At 41.7% G+C, this 18576-nt stretch overlaps 1 protein-coding gene across 1 annotated transcript; it reads right to left on the minus strand.

The window, feature by feature from the left end:
* Positions 1–3772: 3772 nt before the first annotated feature.
* On the minus strand, positions 3773–6746 carry LOC108929400 (transforming growth factor beta activator LRRC32-like). Its single transcript, XM_018743944.2, has 2 exons — positions 6611–6746; positions 3773–6206 (listed from the first exon to the last, which is right to left on the minus strand). Exons 1-2 carry the CDS (start codon positions 6707–6709, stop codon positions 4209–4211), a joined length of 2097 nt encoding a protein of 698 aa, XP_018599460.1. The 5' UTR covers positions 6710–6746; the 3' UTR covers positions 3773–4208.
* Positions 6747–18576: the final 11830 nt, after the last annotated feature.

Genomic DNA, 18576 nt, shown 5'->3' on the forward strand with positions numbered 1-18576 from the left:
TAGGTGATCCAGCCAGCACAGAACTAATTGAGCCACACATCTGCAACTGTCTGTTTCTCTTAATGTAATGAATAACTTGTACTTTTATTGAGTTGTACGCCGGAGGGGGGGTTGAATCTGTATCCTTTGGATCCAAGGGGAGTAGCTATAACCACGATGCTACCAGCTGTCCTAGGACATCCAGAAAATGCAGCAAAGTGTGCCATTGGGGAGAAGCGAGGTACAATATCTGGGGTTTCTTTTGGGGAATGGACAAATTTGGCCTCAGATTGACAAAACTGCTACCATTGCAGTCTGCCTGACCCCCAAGATGAAAAAAGGTGAGGTCTTTCTTGGGGTTTGCAAATTATTACTGTTGGTTTATCCCTGGCTGTTTCACTTTCACAGCTCCCCTGTCATACTTGGGGAGCTGTAAAAGTGAAAAAGTCAGGGATGCAAGGAGCCCCAGATCCAGTCCTGTGAATAGAGCAGAGCCAAACTGCTTTCCAGGTGATTAAATAAACTGTTTGTGGGGGACCAGTATTATGTCATCGTTGTTTAATACTGTACATTACAGTTTGTTAGACAGTGGCATCATCATTGCAAGCTTGAGATATAGTTTGACCGGTGTTTCTTTTCAAAATATATACTTTATGGAATTAATGTACATTGTATCTGAATACAACCTGGATAATGTGCTTGTGTTATTCTTTCCACACTGTTCTGAAATTTATCCTGAATTACACTGTTGAAGCCCAAAGTATTTCATAGTTTCATTTTCTCATGCAATTATTATTAGATCTCATACTTACCCTGGCTATTCAAGCTATTGAGGCACTCACAAACATATTTAAGTCCTATGTAAAAATGTAAACAGTAGTAACCAGAAAAACATGCTATTTCACTTACATTTATGTTACATTTACATTACATTTACATTGTGAGGGCACAGTGGTGCAGTGGGTTGGACCGGGTGCTGCTCTCCAGGGGGTCTGGGGTTCAAGTCCTGCGTGGGGTGCCTTGTGACGGACTGGCATCCCATCCTGGGTGTGTCCCTTCCCCCTCCTGCCTTATGCCATGTGTTGCCGGTTTAGACTCCGGCAACCCTGTCTGGGACAAGCGGTTCAGACGGTGTGTATGTACATTTAGCTTTTGTCCAAAGTGACGTACATCTCAGCAAAATTACAGTTTATGCATTACATTAAGAGAGAGACATAGTTGCAGACATGAAAGTCTCAAGTAAACCTAGTTAGTTACCTAACACTTGCTGCACCGAGGTTCATTGTTCGAGATCCACTGAAGACGCAATATCACACACCCTTCACACCACTCTGGCTCATCTGTACAATAAAAACTGCTATGCAACGCTATTATTTGTGGACTATAGCTCGGCATTAACATTGTCATCCCGACCAAGATGATCCACAAACTACTAGGTCTGGGGCTGAGTGCCACATTGTGCAACTGGATCCTGGATTTCCTCACCAACAGACCCCAGCTTGTGCGAATTGGTAGAAATACCTCCTCCCCACTGATCCTCAACACTGGCACTCCACAGGGAAGTGTCCTGGGCCCAGTGCTGTATTCCTTGTTCACTCATGACTGTGTGGCCAGTCACAGCTCCAACACCATCATAAAGTTTGCTGATGATACCACCATTGTGGGTCTGATCACCAACAACGATGAGATGGCCTATATAAAAGAGGTGAGGCTCCTGGCAGAGTGGTGCCAGGACAACAACCTATCTCTCAATGTCAGTAAAACTAAGGAGCTGGTGATTGACTTCAGGAAACAGGATACAGTTCATGCACCCATCTACATAGGAGGTGATGTTGTAGAGAGGGTCAACAGCTTCAGATTCCTAGGGGTCACCCTCACTGGTAAACTTACATGGAATGAGCACACAGCATCAACAATCAAAAAGGCCCATTAATGCCTCCACTTCCTCAGGCGTCTGAGGAAAGCCAGGATGCCCACTACAGTCCTCACCACTTTCTAGAGGTGTGCTGTGGAGCCCATCCTCACAGGGTGTATTACATCCTGGGGTGGCAGCTGCTCCCTACAGGACAAGAAAGCCCTACAGAGGGTGGTTAAAGCAGCTCAGGAAATCATCGGCACACAGCTACCAGCAGTCCAGGACACCTACATCACACCCTGCCTCAGAAAGACGATGCGCATCATGAAAGATCATAGTCACCCTGGACAGGCACTCTTCCCTTCTCTGCCATCTGCAAAGCGGCTCAGGTCTCTTTGAACCCGCACTGCTATATACAGGAACAGCTTTTACCCCAGTGCTGTAAGAGTAAACAACACTCACCAATGTGCAACCTTCAGTAACTAGAGTTGGACTGCTCCTTCTAAGCACATTGGTAAATTACACTGTCACTTTAAGCATTCTCATTCTCACGTTCTGAGTTCTCTGGCTGTCTACTGGTATTATTGTTATTATCGTTACCCTTATTTATTGTTATTGCTATTGCATTACTCACTGTCATTGTCGTTGTCATTGTTTTGTTTTGTGCAGTATTTCTGTTGTCTTTGTCCTTGTCCATAGTCTGTGGAGACGCATTCAAAAAGAATTTCATGATACTTGTACAGGTACTTGTACCTATGACAATAAACTTGAAACTTGAATGGATGTCCCCCTTCTTTGGGCGTTTATGAAACTATGAAAGTCTGCCATCTAGTGATATGTGAAAAAACATTCTGTACACTCTCTCAAGCAAATAAAAAAATTAAAATGCTCTTATCTACTTAAAAGAAGTAGAATCTGTATAATGTTTGTTATGGCACATGATAAAACATGATTTAACTAAAAAAACTGTGACCAAATCAAGGACAGAAATTCCTTGATTTCCAGTTTTGCCTACATAAATCCATTATTTACTCCCTCTGTGTAGATGACTTCCAGATTTATTCTTACTAAGCAGTATGGTTTAATACAAGCCCTTGACTACCTCCTTTCTGCTCCTCACAAGTACTTCTCTTGTCAATGAAGAAACACAATCTTAACACTGTTGGTGGTGGCTAACATCCATGAAAAGTAAACATACTGCTAAAATGTATTAATTTATTTTCAAATTAGGCCAAATTAGGCTCAATTAGCACACAGTAAAAAAGCACTTTTTCTTCAGAGTTAAAATAATTATAAGGAGCCAGTCATAACTGCTCTCATACTATAGTTATAAGGATATCTAAAAGTTCTATGCGTTGTCACAAAATAATTGCTTTTTAGATTACAGCCAAAGAAACTCCTGAATTTGTTATTGAGATTGGCATAGTGGCACAAGAGATGCTGCTGTTGCCTTAACTCTCCTGGAGTGTGGATTTGTTATATGGGTTTGAATCTGGCTCAATCTGTTTAGAGTTTGCATGCTCTTGTCATGTTTACTTGGGTTTCCTTGAGCAAAGACATGTGTTTCAGGTGGGTTGGTGACTCTAAATTACTCTGTGTGTGTGATAGCCAAGCAATGGACTGGTGGCCCTCCCAGGGTTTACCCTACTCTTTGCTTCTAGATCTCTGTAACCCTGCACTGGATAATTAGTTATCAAAAATAAGTTAATTAAATTATTAATCATTTCACTAATAAGCTTAAACCATATTTTTGTTTCCTCCAGCCGCATTCCTTATCTGATTGTGCTTAATTTCCTGCTGGGTTGGATGTGTATTTTGCTGTTTTTTTTTAAGATATATCAACCACATTCTAGCTGTCAGTGCATACTGTGGCTGAAAAATTTCATTCCACCACTTCATGAAAAAGTTACTCAGGAGCCTGCTATTGTAAATGTTTAATTATTGCATATTACCATACTCTAGATGCAAAAATTCATCATGCTCAGTGCACATTACAAACATATGTACAGCCACATACTACACCTAAACAGGTTTCACATTACATTTACATAGGAGAATACAACCCCAGCGGTCATGTTTCTTTTGTGTTCAGCTTATAAAATATAACAATAATGGTGAACAAAAAAACCAGGAATGGAACAACGCAATAAAGAAGTTTCCTAATAACTGATTCATTCAGTGTATAGCATCTCTTGAGTTCATTTTTAGTATTTCCTCTGTATTTCTAGAAAACAATAAATACAAATAAATATCCTTGAAGTGAGATGTGACTTCATAAATAATTACACAAGGTACAGAATATTGAGATGGCAAAGACATAACTGTATAAAAACAATAATAAAGAATAACTATGTGCTACATAATAACTGAAATGTCACTTCACTGTTTCAAATGTGCTGATTTTAGCCACTGAGGCTGAAGCCTGGTCATTGTAACAGTACTGACAGGATGCCACTTTATTGCTTCTAAAAGTGAGCAAGGAGCTTTTTTTCAGGAAAATCCTTTTAAGAAACACCAGGGCAATTACCATGAAAGTCAAGGAAATGACAATGACAAGCGTGAGGTTTATGAGGTCTGTCCCACCCACCTCCGTATTGACTTGAAAAGGGCACTGATTTGACTGGTTGGTGAGCGGTTCTTCGAAGATGCTTTCATTCAGTCCAGTGAAACATGTCGCCTTGTGAAGGTCAGGGATCTTCACGTTCGCTGCCATCAAGATCTTGAGCCAACCTGCTGTGCAACAGTTGAAAGCGTTCCCACTAATGTGTATAGTGTTTAAGTGCAACAACAATTTTTTAATGACTGTCTCGTCTAAATGGGTGAGGTTGTTGTTTTTCAAATCGAGTTCTCTCAAAGGGGAACATGCAAAAGTGTCTGGAAGGATGCCCAAAGAGTTTTCTGCCACATCCAAATTCTGAAGCATGTTGAAACATGGAAGAGAGAATGCAGAACTGGTCATTCTGTTGCTTCCAAAACTCAGGGACCTTAAACTGCTCTGCAGGCCATCTAGAGCCTCCCTAGCAATGGTCATGTTCTCATTATGACTTAGGTCCAGCAAGGCCAGAGGTGTGTGTTCAAATGTGCGAGCAAAGAGCACTTCAATTCCATTGTCCTGCAGATCAAGATGTTTCAGATTTCTGCGGTCCCTAAAGGAAGTACACTGTGCTCCAATGGGATTATCATCTCTAATAGACTGAGAAGCATCTGGCTCATGACTGGGAGAACAAAGCCTCACAAAGTTCTTCCTCAGCACCAGTTTCTCCATGTTTGGTAGGGCCTCAAAAAATTGTGGGGACAGATGCTGAATCTGATTGTCCCGCAAGTCCAAGTACCGCAGAGATGGAAAAGTTTGTTGCTGTACCTGTCCCTCCAATTGTTCCATTTTTGATACAGTGCCACTGATGTTCATCAGGCAATTGCCACTGAGGTTCAGAGACTTCAGAGACAGAAAATACTTAAATGTCTTGAGAGGGAATGATGTGAATCGATTGTTACTCAAGTCTAAGTCAATCAACGGCATTTGATTTAAATTAAAATACATATCATCATTACCTTTGGTCTCAAAAACATTAGAGTTTTTCTCTCTGTATAGAATTTTTGCATCTAAAAATGACATCTTACTTTCCAAATCACCTATTCTGTTATTTTGTAAATTGAGATATTTTAAATGGTTTCTTTTGGGGACAATGGGGAAGAATATTAGTTTGTTGTGGCTAAGATCCAGCATTTCAAGTTCATATTTATTTTTAGTCTCTGAAGTGATGAAGAACTCTATGAAGTTCCTGCTAAGGTTCAGTTGCTTCAGATGATGAAGATTAAAGTCACAAATGGAGACCAAGTTGTTTCTGGCCAAATTCAACCTTGTGAGCCCCTTCAAAGATTCAAATGTTTCCTTCTCAATTTCAGATATGAGGTTATTTTCCACATTAATACTTCTCAAGTTCCTACTTGCTGTGAAAAGATCAGGTGACAGCCTTGTCAGAATATTGCCTTCAAGAGTCAGATGTTCTAGAGAAGATGTGTTGCTCAAGTAATGCTCCACAATGGTGTCATCCAGGCTGTTGAAGGACATGTCCAAAGTCTTCAGTCTGTAGAGGTGCTGGAAGGCTTGGCTGTTGTTGATTAGATTACGATACAGAAAGTTTCTGTCAAGAGTTAGGGTGTGGAGCTTTGTCAGTTTGCTGAAAGCCCCCTGCTCTATTACATGCAGCTGGTTATGACTGATGTCCAGGGTTTCAAGTGACCCTAAGTTCACCACACCAAATTCTCCAATGAGGTTGTGTGATAGATCCAGCCAGCTCAGCCTTGGGTTCAGCTCCATAGGGACAGCTGAGAGACTGAGATTCCTGCAGGACAACTTTTGAGAACTGAACTTAAAACACACAAACAAACACACAAAAACAAGGAAATAAACAATAAAAAAGGAAATAGATAGATAGATAGATAGATAGATAGATAGATAGATAGATAGATAGATAGATAGATAGATAGAGTTTGGCATTGTCATTAACAACCAGGATACCATCATATCATCCATACAGTTAAGACAGACGATAAGTAGCAGAGAAACTAAATCGTACATAAGGAATTGTCAATTTGATCCAAAATATGGTAAATAAGTAAATAGGTCAAAAAACACAGGGAATGAAACATACAACTGTTTTTAGCTCTAAATTATGAAACATTCGATTAAGAGCAGGTTACGTTTCATTATGGTGAAAAAAGCACTCAGTATATCCTTTTTAATGGATAGGAAGAAGTCATTTGGGGTCCTACCATCTGGCAGCTGTGCAGTGACTGAGAACCCCTGTGTGATGGGGAGCAGGCACAGGACCACTGAGTGACGAGGAAGCCGAAGATCGCAGGTCCAAACATTCTCTCTCTGCGTCTCTGACAAGACTACATGACTTTGGATTGCAGCTCACTGACGCACTTATCCATTTATAGCACTGTTATTATAAGCAGAAAAAAAAAAAAACCCAAGCGTGGGAGAAGGATGAGGAAATGATGTCCACAGTTTCTGCTGTTGACTTGTCATGCTCTTCTACTAAAGATAAATATGGTTAATATGATCATTAACTGGGAAAAACATTTTTGAATATTTGTTCATTACTAGTCTAAATTTAAAAAAAATATATTATATTGTGAAAGCATATTTATATATGCTTTTTAGTAAATGTATTAGTAAATTCTGTGAAAATTAAAAAAATAACATGCTGTATTATTGTTGTTGTTATTTGTGTTTTCGTAGCAGCACTGTTAGTAGGCACCTTTGTCTCACAGGATTCTTAAAATATTAGAATTGTTAAAATAAATCAAATGATAGGGATGTGTACGATTTTGATAATGGATAAATTGTACTTTTGCTAAGATGTACGTCGCTTTGGACAAAAGCATCTGCTAAATGAATAAATGTAAATGTAATGTAAATGATAAGGCACTACTCTTTACCGTAGCCAAATATTCCTTTTTGAAAAATGCCATTCCTGTTTCAGAATAAAATTCCGTACAAACTGATACATAAGTCACATGTGTAGTGGATATTTCTATGTTACAAAGTTAATAATGACAAGCTTTAGCCATGGGACAATTTCCTTTCCCCCATGTCTCATTAAATCATATCCTGTTTGATCCTGTTAGCATCCTCTAAAAAATAGCAGGATTTCCAAAATAGAAAGGAGGAAACAAAAGGAATAGGTTATAGATGGGGCAAACAGCAGTAGTGTGAAAGGAAAAGGAATAAACAAAGACAGAAATAGAACCCGATGAAAGGATCTGGCTGCACACAAACACACAGATGCCAACGTATATGATATGAGCAAAAATAGATCTGTCATTCTATTTACACATCAGTCATATTCATTATCACATGTCAGGATATCCCCTTGAAATCGACTTGTACAAATGACGGAAATTACCAGATGAACATGCAGTGCTCAGGCAGACATCATGGTTTTCCCCCGTTGGGGAATGACCACTGGACTCTATCTGAGGCTGCCAGGTGATGGGCCTCATCCTGATCCAGAAACCTGCTGACAGTCGGCTGCACGCCATCTCGTGATAACGTCAACAGAGTCCTCACACATCCTCAGTGTTGCTCTGGAAATGAACATCTTGTTTAATTAAGAATACAATGTCTTTTGAAGACAAGCAGGGTTTTTCTAACAATTTTTTTTCTCAATGTTTATTGTCTTTTTAAGAACATTTTCAGTCCTTCAGATATTGTAGTCACCTGAAGTAAGATGGCTGAATGACAAGTGCAAGTTTAGATGCAGAGAAAAAAATACATTATGTGTAATAATAGATGACACTTTAAGATGTGTTTAAGTAAAACTATAGATTTTTAAATTAATTAATTAAATTAGGAAAGTGGAACATTTTCTTGTTGTGAACTGTTACTGTGACAAGACATTTATATTAATATCCGTCTTATGTCTCGGTCAATAAAATATTAGTTTAGCATTTTTTGTTTTCTAATCACCCAAGACATTGAATGTAGCTCCATGTCTTTCACCCTGACACCTTCTAATTTATACAATAAAAAGTCTGTTTGAAGACTGCACTATATACATGGTTTACATTTACATTTATATGGTTATATAGTTCATTCATATTATGTATATACTCCATTTTTACAATTCACAGTTAATTTACACAATGTAACAGGCTGATGTAGTGTAAAATGATAATATGGCTGCACTAATACAGATGGTATTTTTGAAAAAGTACACACTAACCATCATATCTTTTGTTTGATGTTTCTTAATTCAGTGACGGTTTAACTGGAAATTTTCCTGCAACATTTTTAAATAGAGTTCCTTTACAATGTAAGGGCATGGCTAATAATAAGGTAAAAGAATAATAAAGATGACACTCTACCACACTTAGAGTCATGTATGTTTCCTGTGTTACTCGGCAAGTCATTGTGGTGCTGTTCCAGTGGCAAACATGCAATATTTCAATCTGACCACATCCTCAGAAAACAGAAAATGTAACAAGAAGTGTAGCAGAATGTTCATGGAACAAATTACAGGAGATAATCAGCCCTTTTTCACTTCACATATACCATACTTGGAAGACAGCAGTTGAAAGTGGTATACGTAACTGACACGTACTGCATATGACCAGTTGCAATGCCCCTCCTCCAAAACACACACACATTTTCAGAACCGCTTGTCCCATACAGGGTCACGGGGAACCGGAGCCTAACCCGGCAACACAGGGCATAAGGCTGGAGGGGGAGGGGACACACCCAGGACGGGACGCCAGTCCGTCGCAAGGCACCCCAAGCGGGACTCGAACCCCAGACCCACCGGAGAGTAGGACTGCGGTCCAACACACTGCGCCACTGCGCCACCGCACCCCCCTCCTCCAAAACAATTGTCTGTATATTACTGTCTGTGTCTACATATTCTGAATGCATGGAACAAAAACTGCTCCATGTTTGGGAGATGTCAAAATATTTCTCATTGCCCCTAAATTTGGAATCACATTCCCAAACAATTCCACTGCCTTGTGTAAATGTTTGTTTTCCCGTAGGGTGAAGTTATCTGGTGATGAAACACGTCTGCTGTCATACACAGAGGACACATGCAGGAAAGGGTGTTTCCTGTTACCCCAGTGTGAGATTACATGACAACGATTCTGTGGTTAAGAACTGTCTTCCATATAGTTTACATGCTGGTTCAATTACTAACTGCTGCTCAAGACACAGACAAGGATAAATTTGGGTTTTTATACTAAATTTGGACAGCAGTACAAACTTCACAAAGTGCAGTTTCACATTTCTTGAAACCAGCTGGCATTGTTTTCAGGACATGAAAAACATTCCTTTTTTTTCTTTTGGGTTACTGTCCACTCGCTTCTTGTAGCCAGCTCTAAAGTGGTTGATGTTCTTCACCAGTCATTGGCTTTTTGCTGTAGCATTACGATGCCAAAAAGTGTGATGTGAAAAATATGTAAATGACTCCAAGTGAGGTATAGTGTTACAATGCACCTGTGGGAACCTCACATGGGATCACCATGTCCAGCTCATACTCAGATTCTAGCTTCAAAGCTCCTTCAAACGCAGGGTGTCAGACCCTCTTCACAAGCGGCCTTCAGAAAATTACAGAAGATCACCATATATGCACATATATCAAGCATGAGAGGCCATTTCAATAATCAATCTCTTCATGAAATCCCTCAGAGGTCATACCTGCAGCATAGCATGTTTGCATCGTTGTTTTGGGGCATTTCCTGCATGAATCCAATTGAGTCTATGAACCCGTTATTTTTATTCCAGATGTACTGAATTTCTGTCACCTTATTAAACAACCCGTGATAATTTCAGAGTTGTGGGACAGAATCTGGAAATCAAATGTTGGACATTGGTGGGCCCAAGAAAATTATTCTTGTACTTTCACAGTCTGACACTCTTTTAAATCAGTGAATGAACATATAAATAAATGCAAAGAAAAATAAAGTATAATGCATATGCTTTTTTAAAAAATTTGTCATGCCCACATCTGCAGCACAACCACAAGCACCTGGGCACAATTAAGGCAGTTTGGTATAAAGAGCACCAGTCCACCACTCCCTGGTTGTGGAACCTCTTAGAGACATCTGTCCCTCCTGCGCACCGTAACAGTCCTATCCCCTGTATTGCGCTCCTTGTTCTCTCACTTGTCTCCTTGTCCCTGTTCCACTCTCCCACAGCATCAAATCTCAATTCACTCCATCAATCACGTCTTCGGCTTCTTCACTTGGACCACATTTGCACCTCGGATTTACCCTCCCTGGCCCACTGTGTAATGGGTCTGGGGTTCGAGTCCTGCTTGGGGTGCCTTGCAGCGGGCTGGCATCCCATCTGGGGCGTGTCCCCTCCCCCTCCAGCCTTGCACCCTGTGTTGCCGGGTAAGGCACCGGTTCACTGTAACCCTGATTAGGGCGAGTGGTTGTGTGTGTGATTTACCCTTGCTTGTCCCCGACTAAGAGTATTACCTTGTCCCAAGTATCTTAACAATAAACCCAGGTATCTGGTCTACTCTGTGTGCCAAAAATATAGCATGTGCACATATTTAAAATACTGTATATTTATTTACACATACATATTTTTATATGACTATGTTTATCTACAGATGCACACAGAGTGCACTAATATGAATTTGATGAAGACTTTATAGAAAAGCACAGCCTTCATGGCAGGCAGCGATGCACATGGAAATGTCTGATGCTCCAGGTGGAAAGGAGAGGAAGAGCTGGGTATCGTCAACATAGCAGTGGTATTTCAATCCCTGGGAGGCAATGATGGGGCCGAGAGAGAAGGTGCACTGGCTTCCTATAGCTGCCTGAATCAAATTCAAAACCCTGGTTACTGTGTACAAATACATCAACAGAACTGTTCCCCGCTATTTACAGGACTTGATCAACCGGTACACCCCAGCCAAGCCCCTTTGCTCATCTACTTCCGCTTGCTTGGTGGTCCTGCGCACAAAAGGCAAAGCTCGGAGGTTCTCGGTTTTGGGTCCATTGTGTTGGAATGACCTTCCCCTGTCACTCAGAAATGTGGAAACTCTGTTTTCAAGAAGAGAGGGAGTGCGGTGGCGCAGTGGGTTGGACCGCAGTCCTGCTCTCCGGTGGGTCTGGGGTTCGAGTCCCGCTTGGGGTGCTCTGCGACGGACCGGCGTCCCGTCCTGGGTGTGTCCCCTCCCCCTCCGGCCTTACGCCCTGTGTTACCGGGTTGGCTCCGTGACCCCGTATGGGGCAAGCGGTTCTGAAAATGTGTGTGTGTGTTTTCAAGAAAGGTCTGAAAACCCACCTTTTCCAGATCCACTTTGCCCAAGATCTCTCCAGCTCATCTAAGGTGTAACTGTTCATGCATCGTAACTCCAGAAGCATCCCCAGATACAACCTTTATTCAGCCATTACTCTGGTATTGTACTGCTCATTTGTGTATGTTATAATATTTAAGAAAAAAAAAAATTGGTGTGGGTATAGGGATTTGTCTATCCTGTGTCTTATGCACCTACATGCACGATGAACCTTGGTGCAACAAGTGGTAGGGAACAAACTAGGTTTGCTTAAGACTTTCATGTCTGCAGCTATGTCTCCTTCTCTCAATGTAATGCATAAATTTACTTTGTGCTGAGATGTATGTCGCTTTGGACAAAAGCATCTGCTAAATGCATAAATGTAAATGTGTAGATCGAGAAGAGCAGAGGACCCAGTACTGAGCCCTGCGGGACATCAGTTGAGAGAGGCAGAGGAGAAGAATGAGAGTCCTGCCAGACCACTTGATAGAATCTTTCAGATAGGTAGGACTCAAACCATCTTAGTGCTTTTCAATTGTATTGCACAATCAATTTCAAAATTAATTGAATCGAATATTTAGCAGACACTTTTCTCCAAAGCAACATAAAACTCAAAGAAAACAAAACTATATTTTCTCCACAGATGGACAGATATAGATGCAAACACATGATTCTCAGGGTAAGTTTGTCAGTTTGTCACCTTACCTTAGTATCTGTGAACAGTTATAGAATTGATAAAGAGTACTTTTTATTTTGATGTTTGTGGAGTAGACAGGAGATCTGGAAAGAAGTGAGTCTGAAGGAGTTGTTTTTTGAGACCTGGAGAGGGATTCAACAGTTTCAAGTGAGAAAGGAATATAATTTGACTACCATGGAGCAAGCAATGAGAGTCTTTGTGCTTCTGATTTTGAAACTGTTATACATGGGACCACCAAGTGGGGAGAGGATGAGGGGTGTCCAGCTGGAGCATAGCATGTGTGCTAATAAACTAATAAAAATGAATTTATAATGCGCATTCTGATACTGCATGTCATAATAAATGTGTAAAATACTGAACACCACCATATTCTTTCCAAATAAGCTATATTATTATTGAATGGATGCTGACTGTAGCTGGTAGTTGGTAATCTGACTTGCTGTAAAAAGTTCTCTGAAACTCATACTGCATTAAAACACTTTTTGCTTTACATTTAAGAAAGAAGATTCAGATGAATGTAGGTTCTCAATTCTCACGATGGAATATTTCAGAAGCACCTGACAACTTCTGGAAAGAAGACATTAAAATGATGTTGCTCAACATGGGAGAACGTGTATCACCGAAATCATGACTGCACCAGTGGAAATAACTTTAATCAATTAAAACATCATGAAAAATACCACAACATGAGATGGCATGAAAAAGATGACACATCGACATATCTCTCATACTCCATCCACAAGCTGTTCATTGTAGAAATCTAGTGGTTCCTGTTCTAGATGTCAAGTGAAAAAAAATCCCCTTTTAGTACTTCCAGATTGCCTTTTAAAACACTGAGTTCACACATTAACAATAAGGTCAGAGAAAAATGTCACTGGTGTTACCAGTGACTAAGTGTCAGTCTTCTGGACACCTGCATATTTTGAAAAATGGGACTGCATATGCTTTGAGAAAACACACTGTGTCATGCAGAAGTTATAGCTGCATTACATGAAATGTTCTGACATCATAGCATTTACAGGAAACCAAAGAAGTACATTATAAAAAATAAATAAATAAAAACACACAACAAATGGGGAACTTTTAATATGTTCAGCCCAAAGGTGTCCTATTTGTGCATTTAAATGACTGGCTTAAAATTATGGAATATATGAAAAAATGTGAATGTTTTGGAAGGTTTAGCTGACCTTATTTACTGTATCTTGTCATTCACCCAGCACTGTTACTCTGTTATTGCTGTACTCCTTGAAAATGACAGAAAACCGCACATTCGATTAATAGCATTGGACTGGAACTGAAACAGAATCCATTATAATTCTATTATATTTATTAAACTTAGACTGAGTCATTTCATTACTGGGAAACTCCTGTAAAATATTCCCTTTGAAATTTCAGTGCAAGACAGACAATTGGTTGCAAACGTGAAGAGGTTAAGAAATTATTGAATGAACACACTGAAGAACTCATGTAAACCAATATGTTTTTTGAAAAACATATTAAAAACACACCCATTTCTTGTCTAATGCAGTTAATTTGTTTAATGAAATTACTGCATTTGGTGTCCTGCTGTGGGGGATCGTATTATCACTATTTCTTTTGGAAAAATATAAACAGTTTCTGGAAAAAAATGCCACATTAAATTTAAAATTAATAAAAATAAACACTATTTTGTGTTTATTTGTCATAGATGATATCACCAACAGATTTCTAACAAAAAAATGATTGAATTCTATTGCTTATTATTATCCAAATTATTTAAACTGGTACTATGAATAACACTTTACTTATGAAAGTTTAAGGATATTCATGTTACAAAAGCTGTTTATAATGTTTGCATGATCTTAGAAGTTATCTACTTTAATAGTTAATACTGAATATGTTATTTAGCAGGTTGTGATTGGTTGATTGGGGGCGTGGTGGCGCAGTGGGTTGGACCAGGTCCTGCTCTCCGGTGGGTCTGGGGTTCGAGTCCCACTTGGGGTGCCTTGTGATGGACTGGTGTCCTGTCCTGGGTGTGTCCCCTCCCCCTCTGGCCTTACGCCCTGTGTTACCGGGTAGGCTCCGGTTCCCTGTGACCCCGTATGGGACAAATGGTTCAGAAAATGTGTGTGTGTGATTGGTTGAGACTGTCAATGTGGCAGGAAGTAGAAGGAATATATAATAGTTTGCTTTTCTTAGGCAAGAAGCATAGCTATATGGTTTTTAGAGTGAAACATAGTAGGCAGTGACTGAGATACCTGTTTTGAATGCAAAATAACCTCATTATTAGGTAAACATGCTGTTGAACTGAATAATAAGCCCATTCTATCAAAAAGTATATACTTTCCTAAACACTTGTAGTGGCTTTCTGTTGTGGGACACCATTATACAAGTGGAGGGTGCAGTGCTATACAATCCTATTTACATATGAATCCAACAGAATGCAACAACTATTTTGTAAAATTCTAGTGCTTGCAGAAAGTTTTATGAACCTATAGAGGGATACGACCAACATCATTGCCTTCTTTTTGATGTCTTCTTTTTTTCTTCCATTAATGTTGATGTGTATTTGTATCCAAAATTGTTGAATAATGGAAAAACCTTTATGCCTCTATTGGTGTGATAAATACCTTTTCATATAATGAAGGCGACAAATTGATGGCTGTATTCTTGAATCATTTGTCTGCATCCAAATCTCTCTTGTTGATGTAATACACTTTTTGTATTATTCTCCGTAGAAGTAAATATAAATGTTTTCTTCTTAAATCTTTATGAAAAACTACTGATGTTGCTGCACTCCACAATACCATTGTTTATTTGTATTGTACATAGTGAACGTGTACAATACAAATGAACTTAATTGCAGACACACGGAAATTCAACATTGCAAAAATAAATTCCCTTCCTGCATCAGGGCCTTGGTGTAGTGGAAGGGCTTGGATGATCTAGGGATTTCCACAGCTGTATCATCAGGAGCAGTACGCTCCTGGTAGGGTCTCTGATGGCGACTAGGTCTGGATTGAATATTCAGACTAACACGATCCGAAAAATCCCTATTGCGAACGTAAACAAGTCAATGTTTACCCTGCCCAGAATAGGCTCACCAGGATCTACCCCTAGAGTCAGTGTTCCTAGGCAAGCGCCTGAGGGCCGGGCAGCCCACATAACCCGGCTGGGCTCGGCCTGAAAAGGCAATGTTGGGGGGGGCATGGGGGCCTACCAACCACAAGGTCTAACACAGGCACAATGCCTTTCAGGCAGCGGGGGGGCAGAGTGGCCCGTGGTGTCATGGACCCTCATGGAAGAAACTGGCTCTTGGCACATGGAATGCAACCTTACTGGGGGGGGGGGGGGGAAGAGAAGCTGAAACTGGTGCAGGAGATTGAGAGATACCAACTAGATATAGTTGGGATCACCTCCACTCATCGTGTTGGCTCTGGAACCAAGCTCCTCGATAGGGGCTGGTCTCTCTCCTACTCAGGAGTTGCACAGAGTGAGAGGTGCCAGGCAGATGTGGGGATACTCATAAGCCCCCAGCTGGCTGCCATACGGTTGGAGTCTGTCCCCGGTGAACGAGAGGGTCACTTCAATCCGACTTAAGGTTGCAGAGCGAAAAACTATGACTGTTGTGTGTGCTTATGCACCAAACAGCAGTTCAGAGTATTTGACCATCTTGGAAAGAGTGGGTGGTGTTCTGGACAGGGCCCCCACCTACAGACTCCATAGTCCTGCTGGGGGACTTCAACACTCATGTTGGCAATGACTAGGGTGATTGGGAAGAACAGCTTGCCTGAGCTAAACCCGATGGTGAAATGTTACTAGACTTCTGTGCTAGTCATGGTTTGTCCTTAACAAGCACCATGTTCAAACACAAGGATGCTCATAAGTGTACTTGGTACCAGAGCTCCTTGTGCTAAAGTCAAAGATTGACTTTGTAGTTATTTCATCTGACTTGAGGACACATGTTCTGGACACTCAGGTGAAGAGAGGTGCTGAGGTGTCAACCGATCACCATCTGGAGGTGAGCTAGATCAGATGGTGGGAAAACTGACGGACAGACCTGGTAGACCCAAGTGCATAGTGAGGGTATGCTGGCAACAACTGCCAGAGGACCCAGTCCAGAATGACTAACTCCCCTCTCCGTGAGAACTTTTCCCATGTCCTGGAGAACGTAGACGACATGGAGTCTGGAGGTTTGGAACAGGATCCATTCATTGTCGAAGCAGCCAGGTGCACCTGTGGCTAAAAGCTTATTGGTGCCAGTCACAGTGGCAACCAAAGAACCTGCTGCAGGACACCGGTGGTGAAGGAAGCCGTCAAGCTGAAGGAGATGGCCTTTAAGGCCCCGATGGCTCTGGCGACTCCAGAGCCAGCAGAGAAGTACCGTCAGGCAAAAACAGCAGCTGCGGTTGCGGTTAAAGCCAGAGCAAGGGAGAAGTTTGGAAAGTTTATGGAAAATGACTTTCGGTCAGTCTTAACAAGGTTCTGGAGAATGATCTGGTGGCTCAGGAGGGATCAGAGGAGCTTCGCTCAAGCTGTGCTCAGCAAAGTTGGAGAAACTCTGACCTCAAATGAGAACATTGGTGGGAGGTGGAAGGAGCACTTTGAGGAACTTCTAAACTTGAGATATGCCTCTGTCACAGAACTCAGGGTTAGAGGCTTCTGGGTATCAGAGTCCATTGTGAGTTGGAAAACTTCACAGTGGCAAAGCACCAGGGGTGAATGAGATTTACCCAAAACTGCTTAAGACCCTGGATGTTGTGGGGCTGTCATAGTTAACAGGCCTCTGCAATGTTGCATGGACCTTGGGGACAGAGTCCTTGGAATGACAGATTGGGGTGGTGGTCTCCATCTTCAAGAAACGGGACCGGAGAGTGTGTGCCAACTATCAGGGAATCACACCTCTCAGCTTCCCTGAGGAAGTCTATGCCAGAGTGCTGGAAAGGAGGCTCTGGCCGATAGTTGAATCTCATACTGAAGAGAAACATCTTTATTCGCTATGGAACAGTGAACCAGCTTTTTATTATTTTTTTTTTTTTTTATAGAGCGCTCTTCTCATGCAGTGACACAGAGTGCTTTAACACAGGCATACAGCAAGAAAAATTGATACAAACAAAGAAGACAGTCAACTAATGACTACCATAATGAAGAACTTATTATAGAGCTATAAATATACCTACTGGCCACGGGGGAAAGGAACAAAAACTCCCAACTGAAGGTTGACGGAGAAAAAACCTCTGTGGATAACCATACCCTCTGACCTGGTAGGATGGAGAGTGGGCATCGTCGTCTGTCCTCCTGGTGTTTTACTTGTGACTGGCGATGAAGAAGATGGTCGCGCACGGCTTTCCATACCGTCTGGCTGTTCTTGTACCAGGCATCCACAGCTGGCACATCACTGGGCTCTGGATGCCAGGGAAATAGTGACGGTTGGTACCCTAAAATAACTGGGCGCTCACATTCCAGTGTGACAACTGAGTGAGAGAGTGTTGTGGGCATATTCTGCCCAGGATAAGTACCGCACCCGCTGTCGGGGATTACCCAAACAGTAGCTTTGGAGAAATCGGCCGATGTCTTGTTGGAGCCGCTCCACTTGCCCGTTTGCCTGGGGGCGATAACAAGAGGTCAGACTCACCGCAATTCCTAACTTTCTCCAGAAAGTCTTCCAGACCCGTGAGGTGAACTGAGGCCCTCGGTCGGATACGATGTTCTCGGGCAGACCGTATAGCTGGAAAACATGGTGGAAGAGAAGCTTGGCGGTTTCGAGGGCGGTGGGTAACTTGGGCAAAGGAACCAGGTGACAACCCTTAGAGAAGCGGTCAATGATGGTCAGGATTGTAGTCTTACCTTCCAAACTGGGGAGATTGACTAAGAAGTCAAAAGCTATGTGTGTCCAGGGGCGTTTTGGAATGGGCAAGGGCTGCAGGAGACCAGCAGGCTTCTGGGTTGATACCTTTGTTTGTGCACAAACAAGACAGGCCCGGACATAGTCTTGCACATCCTCCTTGAGGGATGGCCACCAGTATTGCCTCTGCAGCTGCTCGCGTCCGACTGAAGCCGGGATGTCCTGCAGCTGGATGATCGTGAGCCCTTTGGAGCAGCATCTTTTGTCTTCTTGGGGGAACATATTGCTTACCCACTGGTCCTCCGGGAGGTACAGAGTTAGGGTCTGGTTGCTGCCCTTGGTTGACATCCCATATTATGGGCCCCACCACACAGGTCCTGGACAGGATGTAGTCAGGTTCTCCAGGGTGTGGTCTTTCCTCATGGAGGCG

Source organism: Scleropages formosus, chromosome 13 (assembly GCF_900964775.1).
Source record: "Scleropages formosus chromosome 13, fSclFor1.1, whole genome shotgun sequence".
Classification (NCBI taxonomy): Eukaryota; Metazoa; Chordata; class Actinopteri; order Osteoglossiformes; family Osteoglossidae; genus Scleropages; species Scleropages formosus.

Excerpts from the sequence above, each read along its gene's own strand:
- LOC108929400 (XM_018743944.2), bottom strand. The coding sequence starts at position 6,709 with ATGTTTGGACCTGCGATCTTCGGCTTCCTCGTCACTCAGTGGTCCTGT. Across the intron at positions 6,207-6,610 it reads CACTGCACAGCTGCCAGATG|TTCAGTTCTCAAAAGTTGTC; the intron begins GTAGGACCCCAA and ends GTGTGTTTTAAG.